This window comes from Paramisgurnus dabryanus, chromosome 22 (genome assembly GCF_030506205.2).
Source record: "Paramisgurnus dabryanus chromosome 22, PD_genome_1.1, whole genome shotgun sequence".
In the NCBI taxonomy this organism is placed as follows: domain Eukaryota; kingdom Metazoa; phylum Chordata; class Actinopteri; order Cypriniformes; family Cobitidae; genus Paramisgurnus; species Paramisgurnus dabryanus.
The window spans coordinates 17,105,765-17,132,991 of NC_133358.1; the positions used below are offsets into that span (position 1 = coordinate 17,105,765).

The 27,227-nt window shown below is 37.7% G+C and overlaps 2 protein-coding genes across 6 annotated transcripts; one reads left to right on the forward strand and one right to left on the reverse strand.

Annotated features, from left to right (window-relative positions):
• Positions 1 to 409: 409 nt before the first annotated feature.
• On the reverse strand, positions 410 to 26,756 carry zfhx2 (zinc finger homeobox 2). 4 transcript variants are annotated; one of them, XM_065294979.2, is made up of 5 exons: positions 26,412 to 26,756; positions 13,504 to 13,662; positions 7,482 to 7,533; positions 2,998 to 6,995; positions 410 to 2,825 (listed from the first exon to the last, which is right to left on the reverse strand). In XM_065294979.2, the coding sequence occupies exons 1-5, from the start codon at positions 26,682 to 26,684 to the stop codon at positions 2,454 to 2,456; spliced, it is 4,854 nt and encodes a 1,617-aa protein (XP_065151051.1). In that variant the 5' UTR covers positions 26,685 to 26,756; the 3' UTR covers positions 410 to 2,453. The 4 variants fall into 4 exon arrangements, with proteins under 4 accessions (XP_065151051.1, XP_065151052.1, XP_065151053.1 ...); XM_065294980.1 differs by lacking the exon at positions 26,412 to 26,756 and adding an exon at positions 16,722 to 16,832; XM_065294981.2 differs by lacking the exon at positions 26,412 to 26,756 and adding an exon at positions 16,079 to 16,498.
• Positions 17,379 to 24,101, forward strand: thtpa (thiamine triphosphatase). Of its 2 annotated transcripts, none has more exons than XM_065294978.2 (4): positions 17,379 to 17,436; positions 17,805 to 17,880; positions 21,802 to 22,341; positions 22,582 to 24,101. In XM_065294978.2, the coding sequence occupies exons 2-4, from the start codon at positions 17,811 to 17,813 to the stop codon at positions 22,680 to 22,682; spliced, it is 711 nt and encodes a 236-aa protein (XP_065151050.1). In that variant the 5' UTR covers positions 17,379 to 17,436; positions 17,805 to 17,810; the 3' UTR covers positions 22,683 to 24,101. The 2 variants fall into 2 exon arrangements, with proteins under 2 accessions (XP_065151050.1, XP_073669206.1); XM_073813105.1 differs by lacking the exon at positions 17,379 to 17,436 and adding an exon at positions 17,495 to 17,513.
• Positions 26,757 to 27,227: the final 471 nt, after the last annotated feature.

Genomic DNA, 27,227 nt, shown 5'->3' on the forward strand with positions numbered 1-27,227 from the left:
TAGCAAGTATATGACGTTAATTAGTGTACATTATTATTTTCAAGTGTATACCCATAACGCAACACAAGTATTTAGTGGTGGGTGACAATATGCCGGATAGATGGTAAAACATTATAACCATGCTTTACTTTTTTTCTTAACCGCCTAAGCCCGGAGGTCATATTTTTTGTTGTTTGCACCACAATACTTAATTCTGTGTAACTGGAACCTGTTGTACACAAAGGTGGACAATTACACTGCTTCATGTTCACAGAAAAATATTTGGTTATTATATTTATTTTAACCCCAAAATAGCTGGTATAAATCTAATAAAAAGAGACAAACCAAAACTCAGGTCTAAGGAGGTTAAAGCTGAAAATACACAATGTCAATAACATATATGTATATCATATACACACACATGCATCAATACATGAACTTAAGTTTATTTGTTTTCTGCATAAGAAATAAGGTGAACCATCACAAAATGAAGGTACAAATGAGGGGAAAACAAGCTTAATCAGTTTTCTAAATTTTCATAAGACTGCCAACATTATCGTTCAATATTCATATCAATAACATCTCTAAATCAAAGATGCCATTATAAAATCGTTATGAATCAATAATAATCAAAACAGTGATGAGAGTACTGAAAAAATAGTAAGTAGTACAGTTATAATAAGTGATAATGAAGTGTCAATGAAAAGTAAAGATAATATAAAAAGCATTTCTCCATATTCTACCTATATACGATGAACAGTGCAACACCACGTGATCCCACATCATGCACTGCACTACAACCCAGTCCATGTTCATTTAATATGAGCTACAACTTGACAAAAAAAGTAACAAAAACACAATTTTATTTGCTGAAATATACTGCAAAAAAGTCTTCAAGTGTTCCAAGTTGTGTGAAATGCAATTATCCGTAGCTCATGCTTAAATCCTGGACTAGCTTCAAAGTGTCAAGGCAAGAGAGTTCCTTTACGATTTGCAATATGAACACTTCCAATCAAGATTGCTTTTTGGTTTCTTTAATGAGACAAAGCAAGAGAAAGAATAACTTTGGAATATTTTCTTAATATAGTTCATTAAAAAATCTTTTTTAGTTTAGCATTTTGTTAAAGTATTAATAGTATCAATAATAGTAATATACAAAAAAAAAGAAAATCATCTTTAGTATTTCATGTCCGTCCAATCACCTCCTGTTGACCTGATGAATAGTTCTCTCCTGGTGGGTTTATCTGGTTTGCAACACAAAATGCTTAATGAAAGACAATAAAAAAAATGACAACTTTCTCCCATCCTTTTAAAATCATTTTGCTTTTACCATAAATAAAGGGATTTTGTGTTTATTGTCAATTGACAACATGGGTAATTCCCTAACAAATTTAAACGAAATAAGGTTTTGACCAGAGCGTATAACGTTTACAATTTCAATGTTCCACAAGTTCATATAAAATTTGGAAAGCACATACTTTGGCTTCTTGCACAGCAGCTAGGTCCGATTATTGTTTGCCCATCTTAAACTATGTGCAACGCTAATCCTTAAAAAATAAGATGAAATGTGGATTAATACTTGACTATAATTTGACCAGAGTAAAATGTTACCATACAACAAAATTGCAGAACACGAAAACCTTAAAAAACATGTTTGAGACTTTAAAAGGGTCAAAGTGCTGCATAATGACCATCTGACATCTTTATAGTTTAAATAGAACTCTGCTGATGAACATAGGATTGTCGTGATGGTTCGGTTTAAAAAATAGCTTTTATATGGTTACCAACCTCCCCGTTTTAATCTTTTAAATTCAACAAACGTTCTCTGACATATTTGTCATCCATAGTATTTCATTACTATAAACTATTACAGTCTAGAGATTTCTTTGAACTGAACGTTATTATCTTTTGAAAACAGAATAAAATTCTTTGACTTAAGATGACTCGAGATAAATCAGCTTAGAAACAACTCCTCTATATAAGCTTAAAACAGGTTAAAGACCACCCTGGCTCAAGCAAAAGCAGTACCAGATACATAATTGACAACGTAGAGCACTTTGGTTGAGTTTTTGGGTGCTATAGAATCTCCCAATCGAATAAAGTGTTGTGTGGTAAATGAGAGTACATTATAACCCAACATAACAGGAGTTTAAACTGAGATGAAGTTGTGGAAGATGGACCATAGTCACATAAGCATTAGCATGTTCATGATTACCATTTCAGTAGATTATTTATAGTGAAATTATGCTGTGGCAATAGGTCAATAAAAGGAGCCCTGTAAGCAAAGACTCTACATAATAATGTCTTGCTGATATCCAAGGAGAGAGTGAAGATGGCCACAGTCATCTGGGCCCAATTCATTCTTAGAGCCTCGCAAAAAAAACATTAGCTTAAAAGATCAGCACCCATCTTCTGTCTATTGAAAGCCAACAAGTCTAGTGGGTCCGCAAACTGCACCAGCTTCAATTCATTCTTTAGCTGGAGTTGCTAGCTGGTGATGGGGAAGAAGACTGGCTAGCAAAACCAGTAGACCCTGTACCAGATCCATTGCTGACCAACGATGCTAGCTGACCAAAGTTAGTGGTTTTCAGTGTGGCAAGATGCCGAGGGGAGAAGACATGGTCACGTGCTGCAGCCCTGGATTCAAATTCAACCTTACAGGCATCACACTTGCCTCTCAAAGTCTCACGGCCCACTGACTGGTTGACATTAAATGATGAAGATTCCACAACTGTCAGCTGTACAGGTTTGGGCAGGATGGGACGATTGGCTCGGAGGGCATTGTATTGTAGGTAGCTACCCGAGCTGATGTCTATCTTCTTAGAGGGGTCACTGGGATTAGGAGACTGTAAAAGAAAAGTATATATTAAATATTAACATTATAAATGCCAAGAACATTAGTGACATTACTCATTAAAAAAAAAAGAAGTGCGAGTAAAAAAAAAGAGAGAAAAGAAACTACAGTAAAATACTAAAAGTAGAAAATCAAGTTGGTTTGCAATGAAAAAACATGCTCACCATCTTTTCTTGTTGCAGTCTCCAGCGTTTCTCCTTGGCACGTGTATTCTGGAACCAGATCTGCACAACCTTTAGTGGAAGCCCAAGCTCTGTCCCCACTGCCTCACACTCCATTGCATTAGGATGAGCACACGTCTCATAGCACGACTGGAGGATGGACAGCTGAAGACCATTCAGGTGAGTTCTAGGTCGTCTTGGGGTGAAGTTCTGCATGTAACTCATTTCTTTTTGGCTTTGACCAGAGACTGGTGTAACCGTCACAGGGGATGGCGTGAGGGTAGGTGTAGGTGCAGGTGTAGGCGTAGGCCGTTGGGAGCTTAGGCCTAACTGTTCTCTTGTAAGAGTGTTTATTTTGAATGGACCTTTTTGAGACCAGTATTTGACCCCATTGTGTTTCTGAGATGCCAAGGCAGAAGATTTGTTAATTGGCGTAGTAGACAATTTTGGCACCGTGCGGGTAGTTCCTGACTTAGATCCTACTTGGTAGTCGGGATCATCGTCATCTGTGTGGTCCGACTCGACCTTTCTTTTCTGGGCAGATCGAGATGTCCCACTGACTAAGAGAGGAACTGCAACTGGTGTGGCCACTGCCTTTGGAGCTATTTTAACCATTGTAATGGGAGTTGCTTCTGCTTTGGTCTTGTGTGCTGAAGGACTGGTAGACACAACAGTGAAGGAGGGCGTCTCATTTGATCTACTTGGACCTTGAGTGGGGGTTTTCGTGGACTCCTTGATCTCTTTTACCTTATCCGTCTTTGTAGGTATATTTCCAGTTTGGGGTTTTGCAGAGACCAAGATAGTAGATGGGTTTGTGTTAGGTTTAGGTGGGGATGAGAATATGGGTTTAGAGAGTGGCCAAGTGAACTTAATTAGTGGTTTCCCTACAGCTGCCAAAGTGCCATCACTGATAAACCGTACCTCTCCCTTTCGCTCCCTAGCTCTCATATTCTGAAACCAGATCTGAACCACTTTCTTTGGAAGGTTAACCCACTCCGATATTTGTTCAAATTCATGCTTTCCTGGATTTGGATCTTTAAAATAACATCCATAGAGAATATCCAGCTGGTCAGCATGGATGATGGTCCTGGATCGTCTCATGTCTCTAAATCGCCGTACTTTAGGCCTCTTTTGATCTTGGTCTTTTTCTTGTTCCTTGTCTTTTTCTCTCTCCATGAGCGATGTGCTAACTTTCTCTGCTGCCCTCATGTACACAGTGCTAGTCTTAGCCAAATTATTGCGATTGCTAATAGTACTGTTATTGGAACATGGGATTGCAATGGCGGACTCTGGCTTCACCTGAACAACAAAAAGACCTCCATCTGCAGGAACACCAACCGTTGCTGGTCTCAGTCCCAGACCATCAAGCAAATTACTTTTCTGAACAGAGACTTTGTTAGCTGTAGATAAAGATGATGACACCGTAGAGCTGTGGTTTTTACCAATGCTAAGGTCCAAAGCAGACTCACCATCATTTCCATTAGATAGAAAGGAGTGTGTAAGGGAGCTGGTGGCAGATGCATTAAGAGGATCAGAAAGTGCTGCCGGACTTCTAGTAACTGCTTGAGTATTTGAAAAGGCTGCCACTTTACCCCGATCTCCTTCTGAAACACCAACCCCAATAAGTGATGAAGGAAGTGAAAGAACATATGGGTTGTATAACTGGGTAGAAAGCGGCGCCAAGGAGAGGGAGAGGGGCAATGACTGCAAGATCCCAGTTGGAACGCCTTGATGATCAACTGCAATTGTAAGAGGAGTTGGAGGGTCTGCTTGTTCCTCCAACTGAAGGTCAAGATCTATATCTTGTTTCTCTCGTTTAATGTCCACCTCTTCTTTGTCAATCTCACTTTTTCTTTTTCTTCTCTTTGCACTTGATTCATCATCATCCTCATCCTCTGCATCAGACAGAAAGACTGTGGTCGAGCGAAGAACCTTTCCACCACAACTGGCTTTTTCAACCGTTGTCTCTACCTGTGAAGACTGTTTGACTGGACTACCTGACTCTTCCCTCAAAGAGCTATTTTGACTCTCCTCATCAGTCACAATAAAGGAAGTGTAAAATTCTTCGTTTTCAGAGTCAGATGTCAACAGCAATTCTCTTGGACTTCCCTTCCCAGTTATTTCTCTGTGTCTTTCTGCACTGCTGGATAAGTCAATTGCCTGGCCTGTTGCTGATAGGCTTTCTCCATCTTCACTCTCATCTATCATTAAATTACCTTCTTCATCGTCCAGACTTCTATCTCCCTCATCGTGAAAGTCATCTAATCTCTCCCTATCTTTGGCATGCCAGGCATCCAAGAACCATCTGCGGACCTCTTCACCAGTTAGACCCACCTCCCTGCCAAGGGCTTCACAGTCTTCCCGCTGAGGACTAGATGTGGCAGCATCATCTCGTGACTCTAGAAATGCCCACAGAACCTGAGACTGGAACTCTGTGAGCAAAGGGCGTCCTGAAGCCAAAATCGGATGAGCTTTAGCACTCCGATGGCCTGATCTTAAGGCAAGGTTAGTGTTACGAAAGGTGCAGTTAACAAGACCAGAGCTGTTAACATTATGTTTATGGCTGATATCATGGTTTGCATCAGAAACACCTGACAACTGAGAGACTGAAGATGCAGAGGCTTCGCTTCCTTTGGGGCTCAAACATTCCTTCTCACCGCCCTTTTCACCTGTTTTAACTTTCATGTCACTTTCCTCTTGCTCTTTATCATCACACATTGTGCCATCATCAACCATTTTGTCACTCTTCAACTGTCGGAGCTCTTGTTTAAGGACATTATTATTACAAAACTCTTTTTTTACATCATTAATTTCCCAGTCCTCTTCAGTTTTCAGCGACCTCTGCTGATCAGAAGGCTCAACTTTTATCTCACTTTTTACTTTCATGTCTGCACCTTTATTGGTCTCTTCTAAATTCAGTGGAGTAGTAGTGGTGGTAGGGACGCCAAATGCAGCCCACTGACTTTGTAAGCCACTGAGTCTTTGGGCCAAGAGAGCCTGTTGTGCAGCACTTAGACCCAGAACTGGCACGGCCTGCTGTAAAAGCTGGTTTGGAGAGTCGGGATTCTGGCCATGGATTTGGGTTTGCATCCCATTCAACACTAGGGGCATGATCATCTGAGTCTGGGGAATAAGCTGCGGAGATGCAGCCCCTGTTGTTGAAGATGCCGTAGTTGTGAAGAGCGAAGGAAGAATGGAGTGTGGGAGAGAATTTGGGCTGGAAGTTAAAAGAGTGAGAATAGCAGACATTGCTTGTGCAGAGGCCACCGGAGAAGAAAGTACTGACTGAGGCTGCACCTGTTCTCCATCTTTGGTCGTTCCTGCTGATGTAGTCAGGTTTGCTTGGGTGACACAGTTGCTAGTGGAGGCGTTAACTAACTGTGTGGGGCTTCCAACAGTTGTCGCAGCCAAGTTTGTAACTACAGTTCCGTTTCCTGTACTTGCAGTAGAACTTGCAGTAGCATTCCCAGCACTTCTGCTGCGACTTTGGTGCAACACAGACTTTAAATGACTTTCCAGAGTGATTGCATGGCTGTACGAGACACGACAGACGGCACACTGGTATGGTTTGTTGGAGAGATAAGGTCGAGCGAGAAAGGGGGCTGAGTCACTTTCATTCACTGTCCCGGTTCTCATCCTCTGAATATGGGTGGTTGAATTGTAATGAACACTCAAAGCAGTTTTAGTGGGAAATGACTCCAAACATGCATTACACTTGAATGGACGGTTATGAACTTCAGAGGCAACGCTGTTTGTATTAACGGATGTGCCACTGCTTACAGAAACCTCTGGTGTTTTCGCAGATTGATCCACATTGTCCTGATCCGACTCCAAGCCTACTGCCTCACTCTCCATATGATTTCCTCCCTCTATCTCTTCATTCATCTCCTTGTCCTGTGCAGAGTCATCCTTGTCACCTGCATCTGTAGATTCACTCTCATTTTCGACAGCCATAGGAGACGACTTTGTGTTTTCTAAATGCTTCTGTTGGGTTGTGTCATCTGATAAATTGATAAAAAATATTTTTAGTAAGTTAGCATTTAAAGTAAACAAAACAATTTTGGCTAATATTAAAACTGATTTTGTAAATTAAGTAAAGTATATGATTGAACAAAATATTTTTCCCATGGCTTTGCAATGAATCCATTATAAAATATAAATATATTAATAACAACTACAGACATTATTATTAGGTTAAGAATTTCTGATGTAAAAACATTTCACTTAATTACAAAAAGTAATATAACTGATAAATCACAAAATACAAGGGTCCCTTATACCATCAGACTTGGGTACAATACAAACCACAGGTGCTTTATTGCAATGTAAACTACTTAAGATGGTCACAAACACAGCCAATTGTGTATCCGGTGGGGCATAACTTTAAACTTGGTAACATTGAAACCCTGAATCTTAATGCTGGGATATAGTACTAAACCACTGTGGTACAAATTCAAAAACTTTTTTAATGGATGATTAAAACTCACTTGCATCATTTTGGGCTTTGGGTTCTTTATCTTCAGCATGTTTGGGAGCAGCCTTAAGAGCATGAAAAGAGACAACCAATTATTTAGTTAATAAACATCCATGTCTAAATTAATAGTTTTCTGAATCTTGAAAATAATCAACAAATAAACAAATGTAAGTTTACAAATTAAGCCCACCAAAATCTAATTTTAAGTGTTTTTCATAGATCTTGAGATGGTTTATAATACATAAAATTGGATAAAATACAAGATTTATCTCTCATTTGAAAAGTTATTTTTTTTAAATATAAAATTAAAGGAATAGTCTACCCTTTTGCCATATTAAACTATGTTATTACCTCAACTTAGACGAATTAATACATATCTATCTTTTTTCAATGCGTGTACTGTTCAGCGCGTCGTGAATATGTTAGCATTTAGCCTAGACCCATTCACTCCTATGGTACCAAACAGGGAAGCCACCAAACACTTCCGTGTTTTCCCTATTTAAAGACTGTTACACGAGGAGTTATACCAGTAAGTATGGTGCCACAAAATAAAACTTTTTTTTGGTACCATAGGAATGAATGGGGCTAGGCTAAATGCTAACACATTCACAATGCGCTGTACAGTGCACGCATTGAAAAAAGATAGGTATGTATTAATTAGTCTGGGTTGAGGTAATAACATAGTTTAATATGGCAAAAGGGTAGACTATTCCTTTAAGATATTTTATGAATAAAGTCAAGAGTATGGAGTGGGATTAATTGGTACCATTTAATCACATCTGTAAAAAAGGTTAATTTATGAAAATAATCTGCTATACAAAATAATGATATATTCATTTGTTGATTAATGTAAAATGAATGTAGGGCTTGCGCAAACCATCATTTTGTCGTTAAATAACGACTGTCTGGCTTTTACTAGAGACATGCATGGGATAATAAGCGCTGAAAAGGTGTGGCATATTTTTTTTGTACATTTGCGACACTAACATCCACAAGAATTACATTTTTGCAACTGAAATGAGGCTCAGCAAAGCGCATTGACTAATTAATGCAATGTGCAAACATTTATTTGTGGTGGTCAATTTTGATTTTGTGGCAGACTGAGAAACGAATGAATTTATGAGAACGTATAGCAATCCAACGACACGCTCACTTGTATGTTGTCACAGCAGTGGGAAGCGCAAATATAACGACATGCCTATAATCCCTCCCACTTTGAAGTGATACTAAACTCAACAGAAAATCTAACCAAGCCTAAGTGAAGTGAGCTGAGCTGAGCTGACATGACCTGACCCGTGGGGTACTATGCAATGGAAAAGCATCATTTGTAAGGCTTATGGTTTGACCTCGAGAGTAGCTTAATGCGCAAGCTAATAAAACTCATCATTCCATTTAAAGAAAAATTATATTAAAATGTTAAAGAACATTTGCTCAAACAAAAAACAATACATTTCTCTTTTTGACATAATATAAATGCATTTACCACATAAATGGCTAAAGATTGCAGGAATGCATTGATTTCTGAAAGGTCCTGAAACACCCAAGTTTTTTGTAAGGCCTACTGAGACAGTGTCCACATAAAATGGTCTAACTCAGGGGTACCCAATCCTGCTACTGGCAATCGACTATCCTGCAGAGTTCAGGTCCAACTCTAATCAAAAACACCTTCAATTTTCAAGTGATCCTGAAGACCTTTATTAGCTGCTTCAGGTGTATTTGATTTGGGTTGAAGCTGAACTTTGCAGGACAGTCGATCGCCAGGAGCAGAATTGGGCACCCCTGGTCTAACACAACATTGACATAAGTGATTGGTATGCAATAAAAATGTCAGGGAACTAACAAATCACTGAATTGGTTAAAATAATAAGCAGCATAAAATATGATTTTCTCTTTTATATTTTGCCGTTTAAGTTTAAAGTGTGCTTAAAGTACACATGGGCACACTTACCTTTATACCTTGTAAATCTGTCTGTGCCACTAAATGTACATAATTAATTTGAACTTTGACAACCCAATTATCTTTAATGCTGTTATTTTTCTTAAACCACAAAAACATTTTTCCAGTTTGACCTAGTTTCTTGCAGTTCTGTGGGATTTACTGGAACTAATCATACTGTCACATACACAATTTTGTAACGCAGCACACATTTCTCAACAAACAGAAAAGCACATTTACAAGTTATTTAGTTATATCAGATCTAGGCGGGGAGGTTAAAGTGAAAAATCATAATTTGCTGTCTTCGTATGGCGGGTTGTTAGACATCAACGTCTAAAAAATTTAAATCGCGTCTTACTTAAAAGTATAAAAATAAAATGTTGTCATAGAAATGCTGTTGCAAGCAATAACTGCATATTTAATTTTTTTTCCACATTAATAAGTGAGGAAATATTTGTTTTCATCTTTGTATTACTGCCATTTTTATATTACCAATTCTGAAAAATACAGAATTTGATAAAGGCAGAATCTGTTGAGAAAAGAAAAAGCATTGTTGCACTAATTTACCTTTGTCCAGTATCATTACATACAGTGGCAATCAAGATTATTCAACCCCCGGAAGATAATAATCATTTACAAGTATATGCTTTTTTATAAGCAGCAGTTAAAAAAATTGCATATAAAAAAGTTTAGTGGCAAATTAAAAGTGATAATGTATTGCTTTATAGATATAGGATTTTTTTGAATACAGTACAATGTCATGATTATTCAACCCCTTTTAACACTCTTTAGTGTTCAGAGATGAACAGTAGAGAAGTATTTTTACTTTCTACTTAAGTACATTTTTCAAATATTCATATTTTTCTTTAGAAAACATGCATTCCAAAGCATAATATCATAATGTTTACTCGGGTACATTTTATAAATACAAGTTTTTGTTTTACATGTATATAAGTATATTAAACATCTAGTACTTTCTTTCTTTTACTTGAGTAAAAGTACAAAACATGCATTTTTAATCTAATTAAGTATTAAACAAATTTTAAAATGCAATAAAAAAGGAATAAACAGTATGATTTTATGCTTTTGAAAGTAGAAGTACAAATTTTCCCAACTCTGATAAAGAACAGATGCTTGAAAAATGTAACTAAAATACTAAAGTACTGTCCACCTCTGCTAGTGTTCTTTAGTTCCTTTCTTGTATGGTATAAAATTGTGTTTAAACACTGAAACAAAACTGAATTAGCATGTTCTGTTACAAATACATACATCTAGCCTATACACGTGCTACAGTGGAGTAGCAAATATGGCTAGGTCAAAAAAGCGCTTAAAAACTATGGAAAACTATTTTTTATTACATCAGAAAGTTTATGGCTACAGGAAGACACAGACTTCCTCACAACAGCCGTTTTAGAGACTGGCTGCCTTATTTGAAAGTTTATAATAAAAAACAGAGAACTTAATGTTGAACAAATTAATTAGGGGGAATAAATGTTTGATCAGAGAAACCCTCAATTTACTGCCAAAAACCTACAAGATGACCTGAGGAAAGGAGAAATACGGAGGCGCGTTTACCCACCACGCAATTTCGTGGGGCCCTGCTGGCTTGGGGGGCCCCCTACTGGCCACAAGGTGTGCAAAAGTACGTTTATTCAGACCCAAATCTGAGGTACGGATAAAGCACGCGCGGGTGAGAGATGTTCAAGTATGCACGCAGAATAATATTTAGAAAATGTTTTATTAATTAATTTGATCAAACTGTCTGGACCCATGGATTATGAGCAGACCATCACAATCCCCAGCGTCAAAAATGGAGGTTGTCCAGTCTTATTATGGGGGTGCTTAGCTGTTGCAGAAAGTGGACATCTTTAATGTATGAAGGACATCACTAATTATTTGAAATACTACTTTTTATTTTTTAAAAAACAAGTTTTTTTATGTATCTGGTATAATACAATGTGTTTGCATGGTTTATGGTTAAAAAACACATTATTTTCCACAAACCGCACATTTTTGTAGCTCCAGATTTCACCCTCTTCCTGAAACGTATGGATTTGAAAAGCTCTGTGTCCCTGATTGGCCAGCTAATCTGTATGTTGTGATTGGCCTGAATACCTCTGACATAACCCAGAAACGTGACGCTCCTTACCATGTTTTAAAGATTCAGTTGCTAACAGGATTTAACTTACAGGTAAACTGTTGCCTACAATCAGTGCTTTAAGTGGCCCAAAAGAGGTGCCGGTACTCAATTTTTTTTCGACTCCTATATTGAAGGGGTTTTATATTCAGCAGTCAACAGACGACCTTGTAAAAAATAATAAATCATTTTATAAATTTGTGGATTTGCTTGAGCTAGAAATAGCTACTGAACATAAATAAAATGTGCAAAATGATTTGGAAAAAATACCATTAGAAAGAGTTACTGTAGAAAGAGCTTTTGAACATAAATAAAATGCGCAAAAGGTAGATATGTGAGTAAAATTTCAGCATGGTTAAATGCTAAAACTTGTTGTTCAGATAGAAAGAGCTTGAAAAAAAAACTTTAAAATGACACCAAGACCATGTCTATAGGGTCAAGAATAACAAAATACTGGCCATTTGAAACTCTAAAGTCATTTATTTTGTCCCATTGTTTTCCATTTTGCGGGTGGTAAAACTAATGTGCACGTCGTTCAAATTCATTGAAATTTCGTTTACTTGTAGTTTAGCAATTAAACTAAATGGATATTACAATTTCAAGAATGTTTTCTGCACATCGCCTGAGGAAATCCGAAGTTGCTTCGAGGGGAACCAAACTGACAGCCGCGACAGCGGAGATTATCACGTACCTACAAGGCTTGCGTCTGACCTGCAGCTATCATTCTGGCTTGGTGGGATGTCAGCGAGTCCTCTGATTCTGACTGTGTTCTTTTACTACTCAGAGTCTAAAACAAGGAGGGCATATTACGTGTTCATTGTATTTTCATTTTAACCGAGCAGCTATGGTTGCGCGTACACAAACACACACCTCTCCAGAGCACGTTGACACTGACTGACGGACGCATGCGCTTTTAACTTGTAAACGCAAGGGTGTATGGGTAATGTAGTCTCTGCTCGCGGTGGGACGAATTAGGAAGCGTACATTGAGGGCGCTCTGAAAAGCGGCAGCGCAGCCAAATGATTAAATTAAACCTCTGATTTTTAAACAGATGTGCAAATGAGCGTTCCGGTACGCTAAAAGCACGTTCTGGGCGCACGGAGAGGTGGTGGTACTCATAAGAGCTATTTTTAGAAGTGGCGGTACTGAGTACCGGGGCGTTCCGGCCCACTTAAAGCACTGCCTACAATCCACGTGTTTGTTGTAGTCCAAGAAAAGAGATTTACGTTGGAGACGATAACTTGCGTCATCGTTTTACTTTTGCATATCGTTAACATGTAGGCTACTACTACACACTTACACACCAAAGGAAATTTAAAAACATGAATTGGACGAATTGAACATCAGTGTCAATTTGATTTTTTGCATTTTTAAATAACTTTACATTCTCAGAATCACTTAAATTTGTATCAATAAGCTTTCATTGGTAGTTTACCGGTGCCTCTGCTGAGTTGTTTTCATAAAATTTTGTTCTCTTGAAGGTCAAGGGGGTTGATTCTTAATTGCAACGGCACATGTGAGACCCTGTCTGTAAAAACCCAGCTAAAGTAATTTTTTGTGGCTTATGGTTTTCTACATAAAATCATCGTAAATAATGTAAAGAGCATTCTGTGAAAATATAACCTTGATATTTTTAATATTAACTGCGTAAGGCCATGGTCAAAGACTGAAATCAATTATTAAAATCTAACTTTGATGTTTCAATCTCAATTAGACCGAGACTGTATCCTGAATTTCACAGACAGGGTCATATATTCTGTCATCAACATTAATAGTCAAACCCAATAACACATATTTAGCTTTCCTTCCTCATGAAACAAAACTGAATGTATTTACGCATAAATCACAAAAATATGACATAATGCTAATTAAACATGTATAATAAATTGAAAGCCCAATTAATATTATCTTACTAAATATAATTTCTCAAAAAGTGTAATCCATCCTTGAAAATATACTCACAATATCCAGTAACTTTTCAAGGCAAGCAGGGAGGACGCTGTGTTTATCCGTAAGATGAAATGAGAGATTCTGACGGTCTGGTTGACAATCTTGACATAAAGGACATAGCCACATTGACCCCCTGTTGTTACCACCACCCAGTGTTTCTCCTGCCTCCTCCTGAAACGTACATAACAATCATAAAATCATAATTTTGTATAATATATTGTAGTTTTAATCCATTTTAAATGCATGTACATTAAAAACAGAACATGACTTTACAAAACTGAAATAGATTTGCTAGGGTTAAACTGCAGACTTAAATTTTTTTTTTTGGAGGGGGGCTTTCCACATAATACACTGTCTAATGTACAGCCAGCTTCAAATACCTCAAATACTTTGTCGAAATGAAATTGAAAAAGAAATCTGTAATTTGTTTTGGAATATTGTAGTATTTTTTTTACAAATGACTTCTGTATTTTTTATAAATTCATGTGGTCTCTTAATCTTTAATCAGCAATGCAAATCCCCCCTCCTTAAAACGATCTCCCTTTACTTCCGGTCATACGGTATGGCATGTGGGCGGGGTCCGGAAAAACATCACAGCGATTAGCAATGAGCAACATTACTCAACTTCAAACAACCCAAACAGTTCTCGCAAATCCAGCCCCGCCTTTTTTCATTTCACTCATATAGACTGTTTCATCGGACGCACGTGCGCTGATGCGATCCGAACTTTACATCCGATTTCGTTGTTTTATGGTCTGACAAGTTGCTAAACTGATCTCTTGAACAAATGCCTCGTCGAAAATAACAAATGTTTTGGTTTCCTATGTAATCTGTGTGTTGTTTTTTGCTTGTTATATAAATAAACTACGTTTAAAGAACTTTGTTGTTATTTATTCTTAGCGGAGTTTACCGGAAGTTACGTGCAGACCACGACGGACGCTTGTTTATGTTGTTACTGCTGAAACGTCAATATACGTCACCACGGGGAAAACAAGACAATCGTTACTTTTGTTTCATGCCGACTTAAATAACTGATCAAATACTTTGAGATTCATCATGTACAATGAAAAAATATAAGCAAATAAGTACAGTGGTTAATCCAGTCTATGCGGCTTCAAAAAAAAAAAAATTATAAGATGTAAGCTCACACTTACAAATTAAAAAAAAAAATTATAAGATGTAAGCTCACACTTACAAATTAAAAACAAAACAATGCATGATAACAATTAGAAATACATTCACTTCCATAGTATGAAAAAAAGATAAATATGGAAGTAAATGGGGCTCATGAACAGTTTGGTTACAAACATCTCTTAAAATATGTTCCTTCGTGTTCATCAGAACAAAGAAATTTATTCAGATTTGTAACAACAACACGAGTGTCAGTAAATGATACAATTTTCATTTTTTGGTGAACTATCCCTTTAAGGAGAAACCCGGCTAGACAACAAATCTGGACCACTGTTACCGTGGCCTTTTTTTAAAAGCAGGAAATTATATGTACCTCACAGTACTGAAGGTGCCCCATGTTAATCAAACCTAATAACACCCAGCGGTGCAACAGAAGTATGCATTAATTTATCAGTTTTGTAATATCTGGGCTATTTATCATCAGAGGAGGCCTATATATTGACCTTGACTTGTCTAAAAATATGCTGATGTGTGTATAACAACAATTTGCTCTTTGTCAACATGTTGTTGCCCCTTGTGAATAAAGTAACACAGGCTGTAAATAAACAGATAATGGGTGCAAATCCCCTGGGAGATGTTCGTGGCACTAATGTCTCTTTAAAACAATAACCCAAATAGATACATAACAGATTCGTCGAAAGCAGATAATTAATCATTTTAATTTCTAAACATACGACTTCGTTTTGTTCGTGCATGGAAAAGATTTATAATCACTCTGTTTTTTGCGTCATTTTTAGCATTCAAGTAATGTGTACACATCAAATACCAACACTGCTACACTGCCACGCCAATTAGCTTCCCTGCTAGACAGAAAACATGCACTGAATTCCCAACACAAGTAGTATTAACTTCTCCTGAAAGTCAAAGACACACAAACCCATACGCCGCGGGACACCGTCGTACAAATGCAAGCGATTTCGTGTTCATGTGGCCGCCATAACTCTTCATTATTTCGTTAATTAACGCACAGCCTAATTAGCAAGACCAATGTGCAGTTGTATCAATTGGAAACGCGGAACGCTTTAGCCTACCTCGCTAATACACACATACACAAGCACGCACGCACATACACAAACACACTCCAGTCTATTTATGACAAATACTCCATTAAAGTGTGCAACACCGCAGTATAGTGCCCTAATTACCCCCGTCCCAACTTTGATCTGTACACAACGAGTGATTTTACTGATATATTAAAGTCCGACGTTAAAACAAGAGCACATTTTTCTGCTTCATAAACATTCGTGGCACTTCACATGGCTAACCCAGCTAACAACACTCAACAAATTGGTCAACTAATTATGCATCGCGTATCAAGCCTTAAATCTCGCCGAAACTTCTCAAAAACACGCCTTTAGTACTTTAAAGCATACACTACATGTTAAAACAATCGTACCGTTAGCGATGCTGCATCCAAAGTCCGGTTTAATACACTAATTGAATTGTGTAAATAGGCTTTTAGCCCACAGATGAAAACCTCGGGCTTGATTAGTTGCTCGCCCCCCTGATTGTGGCCTGTTTGTCGGGCATTGAAACATTCGCCGCCCGCTGTCCGCTCCACAGCGGAAATTGAGGCCTACATCGACTAAGCTATTTAATTAATGAATATGGGTTGCTTCCTACAGATGTGTACAAAAACAAGCCGTCCACCGTTGATACTCATTTAATCCGATACCTCGCTTTTCCCGATCAAACCTTGCCATTCGGTTAAAATATCGTTAATAAGTGTGTTTTAATAACTGCGGAATGCCGTAATTAACGATGGATGAAGCGCATTGCTGCTTGAAAAGAACGACGTGCAACACAACGAGCTGCGAAAAGGGGGTGGCGGGGCCAAAAAATGAGAGACCGAGACAGAAAAGTTTGGAATTTAACACTCGAAATGCAACTAAATATTCACAGTAAAAAGCCATGCATCAAATTATTTATCGTGTTCAAGACCTGGCGAAGTCCGCATCGCCCCCTCGATCGCAACTTCTTGATCAATTCAGCGTCATCATAGTTTAATTAACACTACAGCAATTAGCTAATGCTTTTACCTGCATGGTTGGGACTCCAGCACACGCTTCCTCTCGCTCTTTAAAACTGAAAAGTTTTCTCACTCTCCCTCCCTCTCTCGCTCACTCACTCACTCACTCGTTCTCTCTCTCTTGCATTGCTCTCCTCTAGTAAACACACGACAGCTCCCCCAAAAGCTGACTGCTCACTCTCTCCAAGAATGTTCTTCCCAGTAACGGTTTATTAAATGATTTAACACACCTAAAAGCATGTTGAAACAATGTTGTTCTGCCGTTAACGCATACAAATGTGAAACTTTAAGTTATTTGCCTTAACGAGACCAAATATTTAAACAAACTAAAGAAAAATGTGCACAACTAATATATAAATAACAAATATATTTTTACCTGTTCTTAGATAACAATGTTAAATAGTTTATTATTGCAATTAAATCAGGCCCGTGAAAACAATAAGACATTTTATGTAAAATCTGTTTTTATGTAAATTCAAGTGTCCTTACGGTCCAAATATGCAAATTTAAATAGAACACCGACTTTGAAACTAATCACATGGTAATTAAAAAACAACAAAAAAAGTTGAAAGAGTAGTGAAGCAGTCTGGATATTCAGCCATACAAATAAATAAATTCTTCAAAGTTGCTTTGCAGTGCGCTTGATGACGCGCAGAAACAGGGTGTCCGTAAATATGCCTGAATAAAAAAGACGGGAAGGACCCTGTTTGCGGCTTCTGTCAGCGGTTAGTTTAGATGTTTTGATTTGTTGTCAGTTTTCTGTATGTCTTATTTCTTTCCTGGCAAGACTTTAACCGCAGCAGTAATTTCAATTTAATTACCACTTAATTAAATTATCATTAACCTGTTAATCAGGTTCAGTACGGTGTTTGATATAGGCGGTGTTCTGAAACCCAAGGAGACACCTGCCTAAGCAGCAAACCTGGGCATTTTTAAAGACGCGTTTATGCTGTGAAGGCTGGCGGTTCATTTGGTTTCGTTACGCGTATCTTTTGATTTAGTAACTTACTTTGCATTTGAATACTTAAGAAATAGACAGGTTGACGTTGGAAGTTGCTAGTTCAACTGTATTTTTCATTCCTAAATTTAATAGGGAAACATGACTGTAGAGGTGGAGAGAAAATTTGTATGCGACGCAGAAGTTACGAGGAAACTACTTGATATTGGAGGTGTGTTCTAATCTTCTAAGTATTCAAACCTTAAGGGGGGGGGGGGGGTCATATGACGGTTTTAAAATATTATTTGGTGTAATATAATATGTTAAAATGTTCCTATAATACTGTACATTATTGTCTTTCTAGCACGCGTCGATTTGTAAAAAGTTCATCGTTCTCCCGAAAATCGCAGTGTCACAGTGTGTTCTTCTGATTAGCTAGCTGACCCAGTGCACTGTGATTGGCCGAATACCTCCAAATATGTGGCAGAAATGTCACGCCACGCTAGAAGGGATACAGCTACGGCCAAAATCTCGTGATTTCTCGCAAGATGAGAGATGTTTTCATTCTAATCCTAAACCAACCCTAAACCTAACATTTCACGAGATTTATCTGTAACTGTATCCTATCCAGCCAGAACAGCTGTTTCTCATTCTAATCCTATTCCAAAACCCAGCATCTCGTGAGATTTGGTCATAGCTGTATCCCCTCTAGCCAGAACCACCTTCTGTACCCTCTAAACCAGGGGTTCTCAAACTTTTTGGGCCCAGGGAAGTAAAATTTCCGTGGATCCCTTATAATTTGTTATTAAGCACCCGCTTTTTCCTCAATTTCTGAAACTATTTTTACACTCTAAAATTAAGCTGCTTCACAATTTCATAAATTAAGCTTTTTTTGCTGCATGGTTCCACAAAGAACATTTAACATCCAGCACCATTTGAAAATATACAACTTTATATTTAAAAAGTGCATATAAGTACCTCACAGCTACATAGTGGTAGCAAATAGGCCATACATTGCATTGGGAACTTATATAGGTACCGTCCCAGTAACAGCTTTTGAACCTTTTTTTATGAGTGATATATTATAATTAATGATATTATTAACTAATTGTATGTCCAAATAACTTTCCATAATATCACATTATCATGAAGTGCACTTGCACATACTGATCAATGTTATTTTACCTTGTTAAAATAAGTGCATCATCTTCAGCACATTTTTAACAGGACAACAACAATGCGCAGGCAGTCTCAAGATTCTTAAATGAAGCATGTTTGGCGCTATAAAAAATCTGAGTATAAAACCAAAAGACCATCACCACATTCACTTGAATGTGCAAAACTAAGGGGTAGGGGTAGGACAGAGAAATGGGATTGGGCCTTAATAATACAACACATTTTTATAATTTATAGCAAATTATTGGATTACATTATGGATTGTGGACCACCACCACTTTGAGAAACCCTGCTCTAAACAGATGCACGTTGGATTTATCTAATGAGCCGTAACTGACGAAAACATCTATAACAGCTTTAACTTGGCAAGTGACCAAGGTATAAGCTGGATAATCCCTTACTTGTTGTCTTTTCGCCACCAATCATAAGCAGAGAACAGATGATACTATGTAAACATAAAACCATCAATGTCACATTTTGAACAGTCAATATCAAAAACTTCAAATAAATAATAAAACGTATACAGTATTGTGCAAAAGTCTTGGGCCACCACCACAAGACTTGTTGTTTTAGAAGTTTTAATGTCCATCCATATTTATTTTCAATCTATTTTATTAAGATACAAACAGAAAATACAGGAGATAATTTTCAGGACTAAATATCTTCTTAAGGCATCGTCAGTGTTTAGTGTGACCTCTCTTGGCACTTAACACATCTTGAGCGTTTTTTACCAGGATGAAGTAAAAAGACTCAGGTGGAAGGGGAGTTTACCCTAAAAACTTGACACATTAGTTTACATTTTTATACAGTTTTTAATACTACATACACATTTCCTGTATTTTCTGGTTGTATTCTATTAAAGTGACTGAGAAACAATTATTTATGATCACTATAACATTGCAAAGACAACAAATCTAATTTTGGCATGGTGACCTAAGACTTTTGCACAGTACTGTATATATAATACATAGCTTGATTTGAGCTTTGTAACTTTGCAGATCTTATACATGCACAGATGCTACATGACCCACTAAATAAAAAAAAAACAAACATAAAATCAAATCATATGACCCTTCAAAGCACTAGTTTTCCCAATAGAATGAGAATTTTGCATTAATTACTTGCTTACATGTCGTTCCACACCCGTAAGACATTCTTCTTTGGAACACAAATTGCTATATTTTTGATGAAATCCGAGAACTACCATAGACAGCCATGAAACTCACAACTTTCAAGGCCTGGAAAGGCAGGGAAATATATTGGTAAAATATCAAATGGTCAAAAAGTCAGTCTCTAAAAAAGCAGCACAAAGATGTATTGTAAACAATAGCCATAGATGCATAGATGGCCAATTAACGGCTCACATCTATGGAGTGGTTGAATGAGGCATATAAATATATGTCTATGGCTGACACACAATGGCAGTGTTAAATGCATCATAGCATGTGAATATGCATGAAAGACTTTATGAGCACAAAAAGTATTCATGAAATGAAGGCTGAACCATTGTAGTCACATGGACTATTTTAACAATGTCTTTACTGCCTTCTCTGGGCCTTGAGAAAGCATCGCTTTCTATGCAGCGGATCATACAGTACGTGCTCTAAACGTTTGACTTGAAAAAAAGAGCAGTGCGCTGCGTTTTTATATTGCTAGGTCAACCACCAAGGCAGCTGTCTGTCAATCAATTAATGATGTGAGAGCACTCTTTTGGTGTTAACTGTCATATTAGCAGAAACTTTAAAAAGAGGACGCTTGCTCTGACCTTGATCAAGGGGGAGTAGGCACAAACACACAGGAGACAGTCATTCCAAGCAACTGTAAACTTCTGTCACCACATCAAAAGACCCGCCTCTTTCCTCATTCAATTGGACAATAGAAAAAAACGGCAATGATGTTGGAAGCTTTTCCGCTCAGAGTTGACTTTTTTTGTATGGTGCTCAGAGCGCTCCTGCAAAAACGCAGGGTGCAGCAGGTGGTAAAATCGCGAGGTGCTCGGAGCGCACAAACGGTGCACAAAATGCTCACTGCCCATAGAAAACAAAAAAAAATGCCTCTCATTGCCATATTACGCACAAATTGAGCGTTGCCGCGGGAAACACGTGAGTTGAAAAACTGAACTTTGGCAGATATTTGCGCCACTGTAACCAATAAGAGCTTGCTCTAGTAGTCACGTGATTACAGGGAGCAAGTGGAGTCGCAGAAGCCCCTCCCATGACGTGAATTTCCACGTGAATGACTAGAATTTAATGCGCAAATGAAACGAGTAAACTCAAAATGTTCAAGCGTCCAACTACGCGCAAGTAGCACATTTTTGCCGCCTCTACCGCGGCTTGAGTGAACGTACAGTTATGAATGTGGAACGACATGAGGATGGGTAATTAATGACAAAAATCATTCTTGGATGAACTAACCCTTTAAGTAATATATAAAATATCTTTGGGGGATTGTGTATATATTTTTTTTTTTATTAGTTTTTTCTTAATTACACATTTTACCTCTGATTTATTTGATTTGGTAATTTGTTTAATTCATAAATGTAGAATACTTAAAATTAAAACCATAAGACTATGTAAATGCAACACCATATTGTGTGAAAATGTATCTGGAAGGAAGTGGGCATGTCAAGCTATGCAACAAAAAAGTTTTGAAAAGTTCAACTTTATGCAAATGATGAGCAACTTTCAGGAGCAACTACAAATAGAAGTGAAGCAGTGTTGAGCAGTTCACTCCATCCGTCTTTTGTCATTTACATGAGAGGATGATTACTCGCTTGTTTATAATTGTTACCAGGGCTACCAGAATTAGAAACGCCTCCTAATGACCTCATTGAAAGAGATGGGTGGCCTAATCATGGCCTAGACAAAGTTGCCAGCCGTGTGCATGTAGCATAAAGTTGCAAGCTTACAAAGTTTGTTATTTTAATTTAAAATGTAAACATATTTTAACAAAATTTTCATTTCATATCTTCACCCAGCTAAATGCATTGGTCAGCGGCAGTTTCAAGACCAGTATTTTGACACTCCAGATTTCATCCTTACACTGAACAATTTCTGGTTGAGATGCCGAGAGGGAATGTGGGAGCTGAAATGCCCTACGGTTTGGGGGAGTGGACCAGTGAATGAAACCGAGACCTTGTGCACACGATACAAGGAGATAACTAGTTTTCCTCTGGTTCAGTCAGAGGTCAGGAGAATAATCAGAGCGCACACCACAGAAGGGAGTGAATCAAATTCCTCACAAAGGGAACAAATTGACAAAGTCAGAGAAAACGAGGGCACAGACAGCTGTCCAACAGATGATAAAAAGTGGCTGATTGACCTGAATCTAGTCTGTTTTGCCGAGTACAAGACGGAGCGCTGTTCCTACAAACTAGAAAGAGAAGAAGGGGCAGTGCGTGTGGATCTGGACAAGGCTGATTTTGATTATTGCGTGGGGGAGATTGAAGTGCTGGTGCCCGAAGGTGGTGAAGTTAATACAGCTTTGCAAAGAGTTACAAAGATTGCTGCCGAACTGGGTGAGCTGATACGTGTGTGTACTGAGATATCAAAGTGATTAAAAAGTTTTAATTTAAAGTGTATATTAATATCACTTTAATTGTAACTTGAGAGAAAATCATAACAAACAGAAATGTTTCTGTATTTTAGTTGTTACATTTTATAAAACATGTTAGAATATATATATATATATATATATTTTTTTTTTATAATTCTTTAATACATTTTATAATCTGTATTTATGTCGTCTGTCTCCTCAGGTTTAAGTAGTGAGAAGAAAGTAAAGGGGAAAATGGATGTCTACCTTCAAAGATATCAACCTGACCAGTATGCGAAACTCGTTAGTGCTCATATTTTATGAGAAAATCACTAAAAACATACACAGAGGTGTATTACTGACCAATTTAATTAAAGATGATCTCTATTAAAACAATCTTTCATGGCAACATATAAAGTAGCCTATAATATAATTCTAATACTTTATAGGTTATGTAAAGATAATACAGTAATTGTCCATAATCACATCCCTTTCAGTTATGTACATTTGTGTATGTGTGTTGGGAACAAACCAATGACCTCTGCTAGTGCAATGCTCTACTAATTGAGCTACAGGAACAGGTTATAACCCATTTATGGTGGCAATTGCTGTCACCGCTGTAAAAACAACAGTATGTCCAATTGGGGAAAAAGAACCAAATGTAGTCATCGTTTGGCCATGTTAACAACGCACCGCGAACACTAGCCATCATTGTTAGAGGAGCTGTAAAGCAGGAGAATTAATATGACTACTCTTCAAACAAAGTTTAGTACTGCTGTCCTGTTTGTGAAACTAATTCCTATTATCAGCAGGCCTAGAGCTGTAGTGACCCATATTCAGAAAGAGAGTTGTGTTTTGTTATGTTATGTATAGTTATCCAGCGTTGAATTAATTAATGTAATGTTTTAATTATTTAATCCAATTAAAAATGTAAAGAAAAACAAGAGTCTTTGAGGTTTGTTTGTTTTAGAAGCATGTCAAGTCTTACTGTTATGCTTCAATTCTATTTTGATTTGTCTATTTGAGTTTGGATTTCTAAACTCTTACCGTGGGTTCAAAATCACAACAGCCGCGTTTGAGGCATCAAATTCGCGTCTAGTTTGCCACTTTAAAATTTTGAGTTTACTCGCTTCATTCATGCATGAAAGCTGTGCGTCAAATTCGAGACACTTACGTGGAAATTCGCATCATGGGAGGGGCTTCTGCGACTCTGCTTGCTTTCTGTAATCACATCACTACTAGGGCAAAATAGGGCCAAAGTTCAAAATTGTCAACTCGCGCGTTTGCCGCTGCAACGCTAATTCGCCCGAACTAGACATGCGAATGAGGCGGAATCGCATCTACCACATCGCTCTAAACCTTCATTCGCGCAGCGAGACCTCCATACGCGCATCAACGCGTCTTTTTACATTGACTTAACATTAAAATTACTCACGCTTGGCGCCTCTATGCGGGTGGTCTGAACGCAGCATTATGGTGCGGTTTCCCGGACAGGGCATAAATCTAGTCCAAGACTAAAGGCCAATTCACACTGGTCCAACTACAACAAACCCCAACATTCTGAAGTTTTATTTACTTTTATCCAACAACTGCCAACAGGGGTTTTACACTGATTTAACAGACTTCAACAGATGCGTTTGTTGGATCAGTGTGAATTTGCCTTAAAATGCTAGTTTGAGTTGTCTTAAAGGGGACAATTTGACTTTTTCCATGTTTAAAGGAACACGCCCAGATTTTGGGAATTTAGCTTATTCACCGTGTCCCCCAGAGTTAGATAAGTCCATACATACCTTTCTCATCTCCGTGCGTGCCGTAACTCTGTCTGACGCAGCCCCCGCTAGCTTAGCTTAGCACAAAGTCTGGAAGTGAATGGCTCCAGCTAGCAAACTGCTCCCAATAAGTGACAAAATAACGCGAACATTTTCCTATTTATATGTTGTGATTTCTATAGTCACACCGTGTACAAATAACAAGGTGATATGAGACACAGTGATCTTTTAACAGTATATACTGGGAACTATATTCTCAGAAGACGAAGCACTGCTACATGGGCGGAGTGATTTGCTCGCAGCACCCGAGAAGCCCCTGTAGCAGTTCTTCGCTTTTTGAGAATATAGTTCCCAGTATGTAAACTGTTAAAAGATCGCTGTGTCTCATATCACCTTGTTATTTGTACACGATGTGACTATACAAGTCACAACACATAAATAGGAAAATGTTCGCGTTATTTTGTCACTTATTGGGAGCAGTTTGCTAGCTGGAGCCATTCACTTCCAGACTTTGTGCTAAGCTAAGCTAGCAGGGGCTGCGTCAGACAGAGTTACAGCACGCACGGAGATGAGAAAGGTATGTATGGACTTATCTAACTCTGGGGGATACCGTGAATAAGCTAAATTCCCAAAATCTGGGCGTGTTCCTTTAAGTGCTATAATTGGACCTGCAGTGCTTCTATCAAAAATGTGAACAACCCAGTAACTTAGTTTTGGTTAACCATTCTCTACAAACATGTAAAAAAAGTCATTGAAATTTGGCTCCCCTTGTGATGTCAGAAGGGGATCTTAAATTTAATAATACCGCCCCTTAATCTGCACTATCCAACCACGGCACTCCCATTTAGTGCAGAGTTCAGCTCATTTGCATTTAAAGGGACACACACAAAAACGGCACATTTTTAATCACACCTACAAAGTGGCAATTTTAATGTGCTATAACAAATTATGTATATGATATTTTGAGCTAGAATTTTACATACTTACTATGGGGACACCAAAGATTTATATAACATTTTAATTCTTAATTAATTTGAAATGAAGAACTTTTTTACAAATGATTTATCTGTGAGCTTTATTATTTAAAAAAAATGTATGTGGCCTCATAATCTTTACTCAAAAATGCAAACCACCCCCATCTTCAATCTCTCTTAACTTCCGGTCATATGGTATGGCAGGTGGGTGGGGTCCGGTAAAAATTGCAGCGATTAGCAACATGACCCAACTTTAAACGATATAATCAGTTCTCGATGGATGAATTCAAGTCCAGCCTTTTTCATTTCAGAAGCAGTTTCACTCGGATATACATCACCATGGGGAAAACAAGACAATCGTTGCTTGCGTTTCATGATGACTTTAACCGAAAACAGCTTACACTAACATATCTCAAAATATATCAGTGCCATTGTTTTGTCTCAAGATGCACACCAGTATTGTTTTTGGAAGGTATGTTTGTAAAAACTACATAAAAGTCCTTATATAGCTAGTAAGGCCTAGCCTGGCTTAATCTAAACTCTCTCTGGGAAACCATATTGTATTTTCATATGCGGTCTGTTTTTCTATAAGTAAAATGTTGTATGTTTAAGCAACAAAATCATTACCTTTTAAAACATCTTTTGTTTATTTTGTTATATAATAATATAGTAATAATAATATTGCTATTTTTGTAATAAAAAAAAAGGTAATTTTTAACTTTTCCACTTTGTTTCTCAATGGTTGTTTTCCCCTTTGATTACTCATTTCTATGATTATTAAGTATTATTGACTACTCAGAGTTTTTGGGGTTTTTTTTGTGCCTCTGCATTGATGCTTCACTTTCAATTTAAGTAGGTTATGGCCGTTTCTCAATCCGAAGGCTGCAGTCTGCGGAGGTCGCATATGCAGGCTCCATACGTCATCAACCCTGGTTTATTTAAGTGAACTGTCCATTACATTCGCAAGTCATAAGCATATTACAACAATTTACGATGAACTAAGAATAATAGTCAACTTTATAATTATCAATATTCTTAAATAAGACATTCCTGATGACGTATGAAGCCTACAAATGCGACCTCCGGAGACTGCAGCCTTCAGATTGAGAAAACGGCCCATGCTTGCAATCAGTTATCTAGGTTATCAGTAGATGGCAGTAATGCACTATTAATTGTAAATGGCCAATACATACCAGATAAATACATCTAAAAACATGCAAGTAAACGAAGCAAAACTACTAAGATGTCAATATGAATTTAACTGTCATTACTGCTTGAAAAAATAATATGTAAATAAAGGCATTACTTACAGTATGAGGGATTCTTATGGGCTCCAAAATAGTCGGTACAGCCCTTTCTTTAAGCAGAAGTTTTTGGGCAAATCCAGCATCGTGTTGCGATTTGTTTTTAAAACAATCGATGGTGAAATGCAACGAACAAACACGCAAGTCAGGACTGACGTAACTACGGCTTGTTTTAAAAATGAACTGAATCCATGTATTTCTGTCGTCAGGATGCTTTGGAAGCCTATGCAAAGACGTTCTCCTCTCACAGCCAGGAATAGCACAACGTTTGGTTGGCATTGCAATGTAAATGCATTACAATCTTATCGTTACTGTAAACAATACAATCGCTCGCTCCTTAACGACTGTATAACAGTGGGCGGGATAACGATGCAATGATACGGTTGTATTGGTGTCTTATGCAAATGATTTTGCCCGTGTGACGCCACAAACCTCCCAAGAGCGTGCGGCATTCTTGACGTAGTTTTGTAGGCTAAAACGAGTTAACATTTTAGTACTTCCTTTGTCGCAAAAGCATTGGGTTTTTGAACGAGTTTATGGTTAAATGTCTGAGATAATGATCTGCGGTTAACACAAGCTAAATATAATTTCACGATTGATTTTTACGACATAATACACCATCCAGTAAAGAACTACAAGTGTCGATTAAATTAAACGTCATCACGCATTAAAAAACCCTTTAAAAATAATTTAAATATATTTCACCCAAAACATGGAGAATCATTCACAGAATACGTATCTTTCATGACACTTGTTTGTTAATAAACACTGAAAGAATTGTTTGAAGCTTGGTGGTGACGTTAATGTCGAGCGACCGTAGTG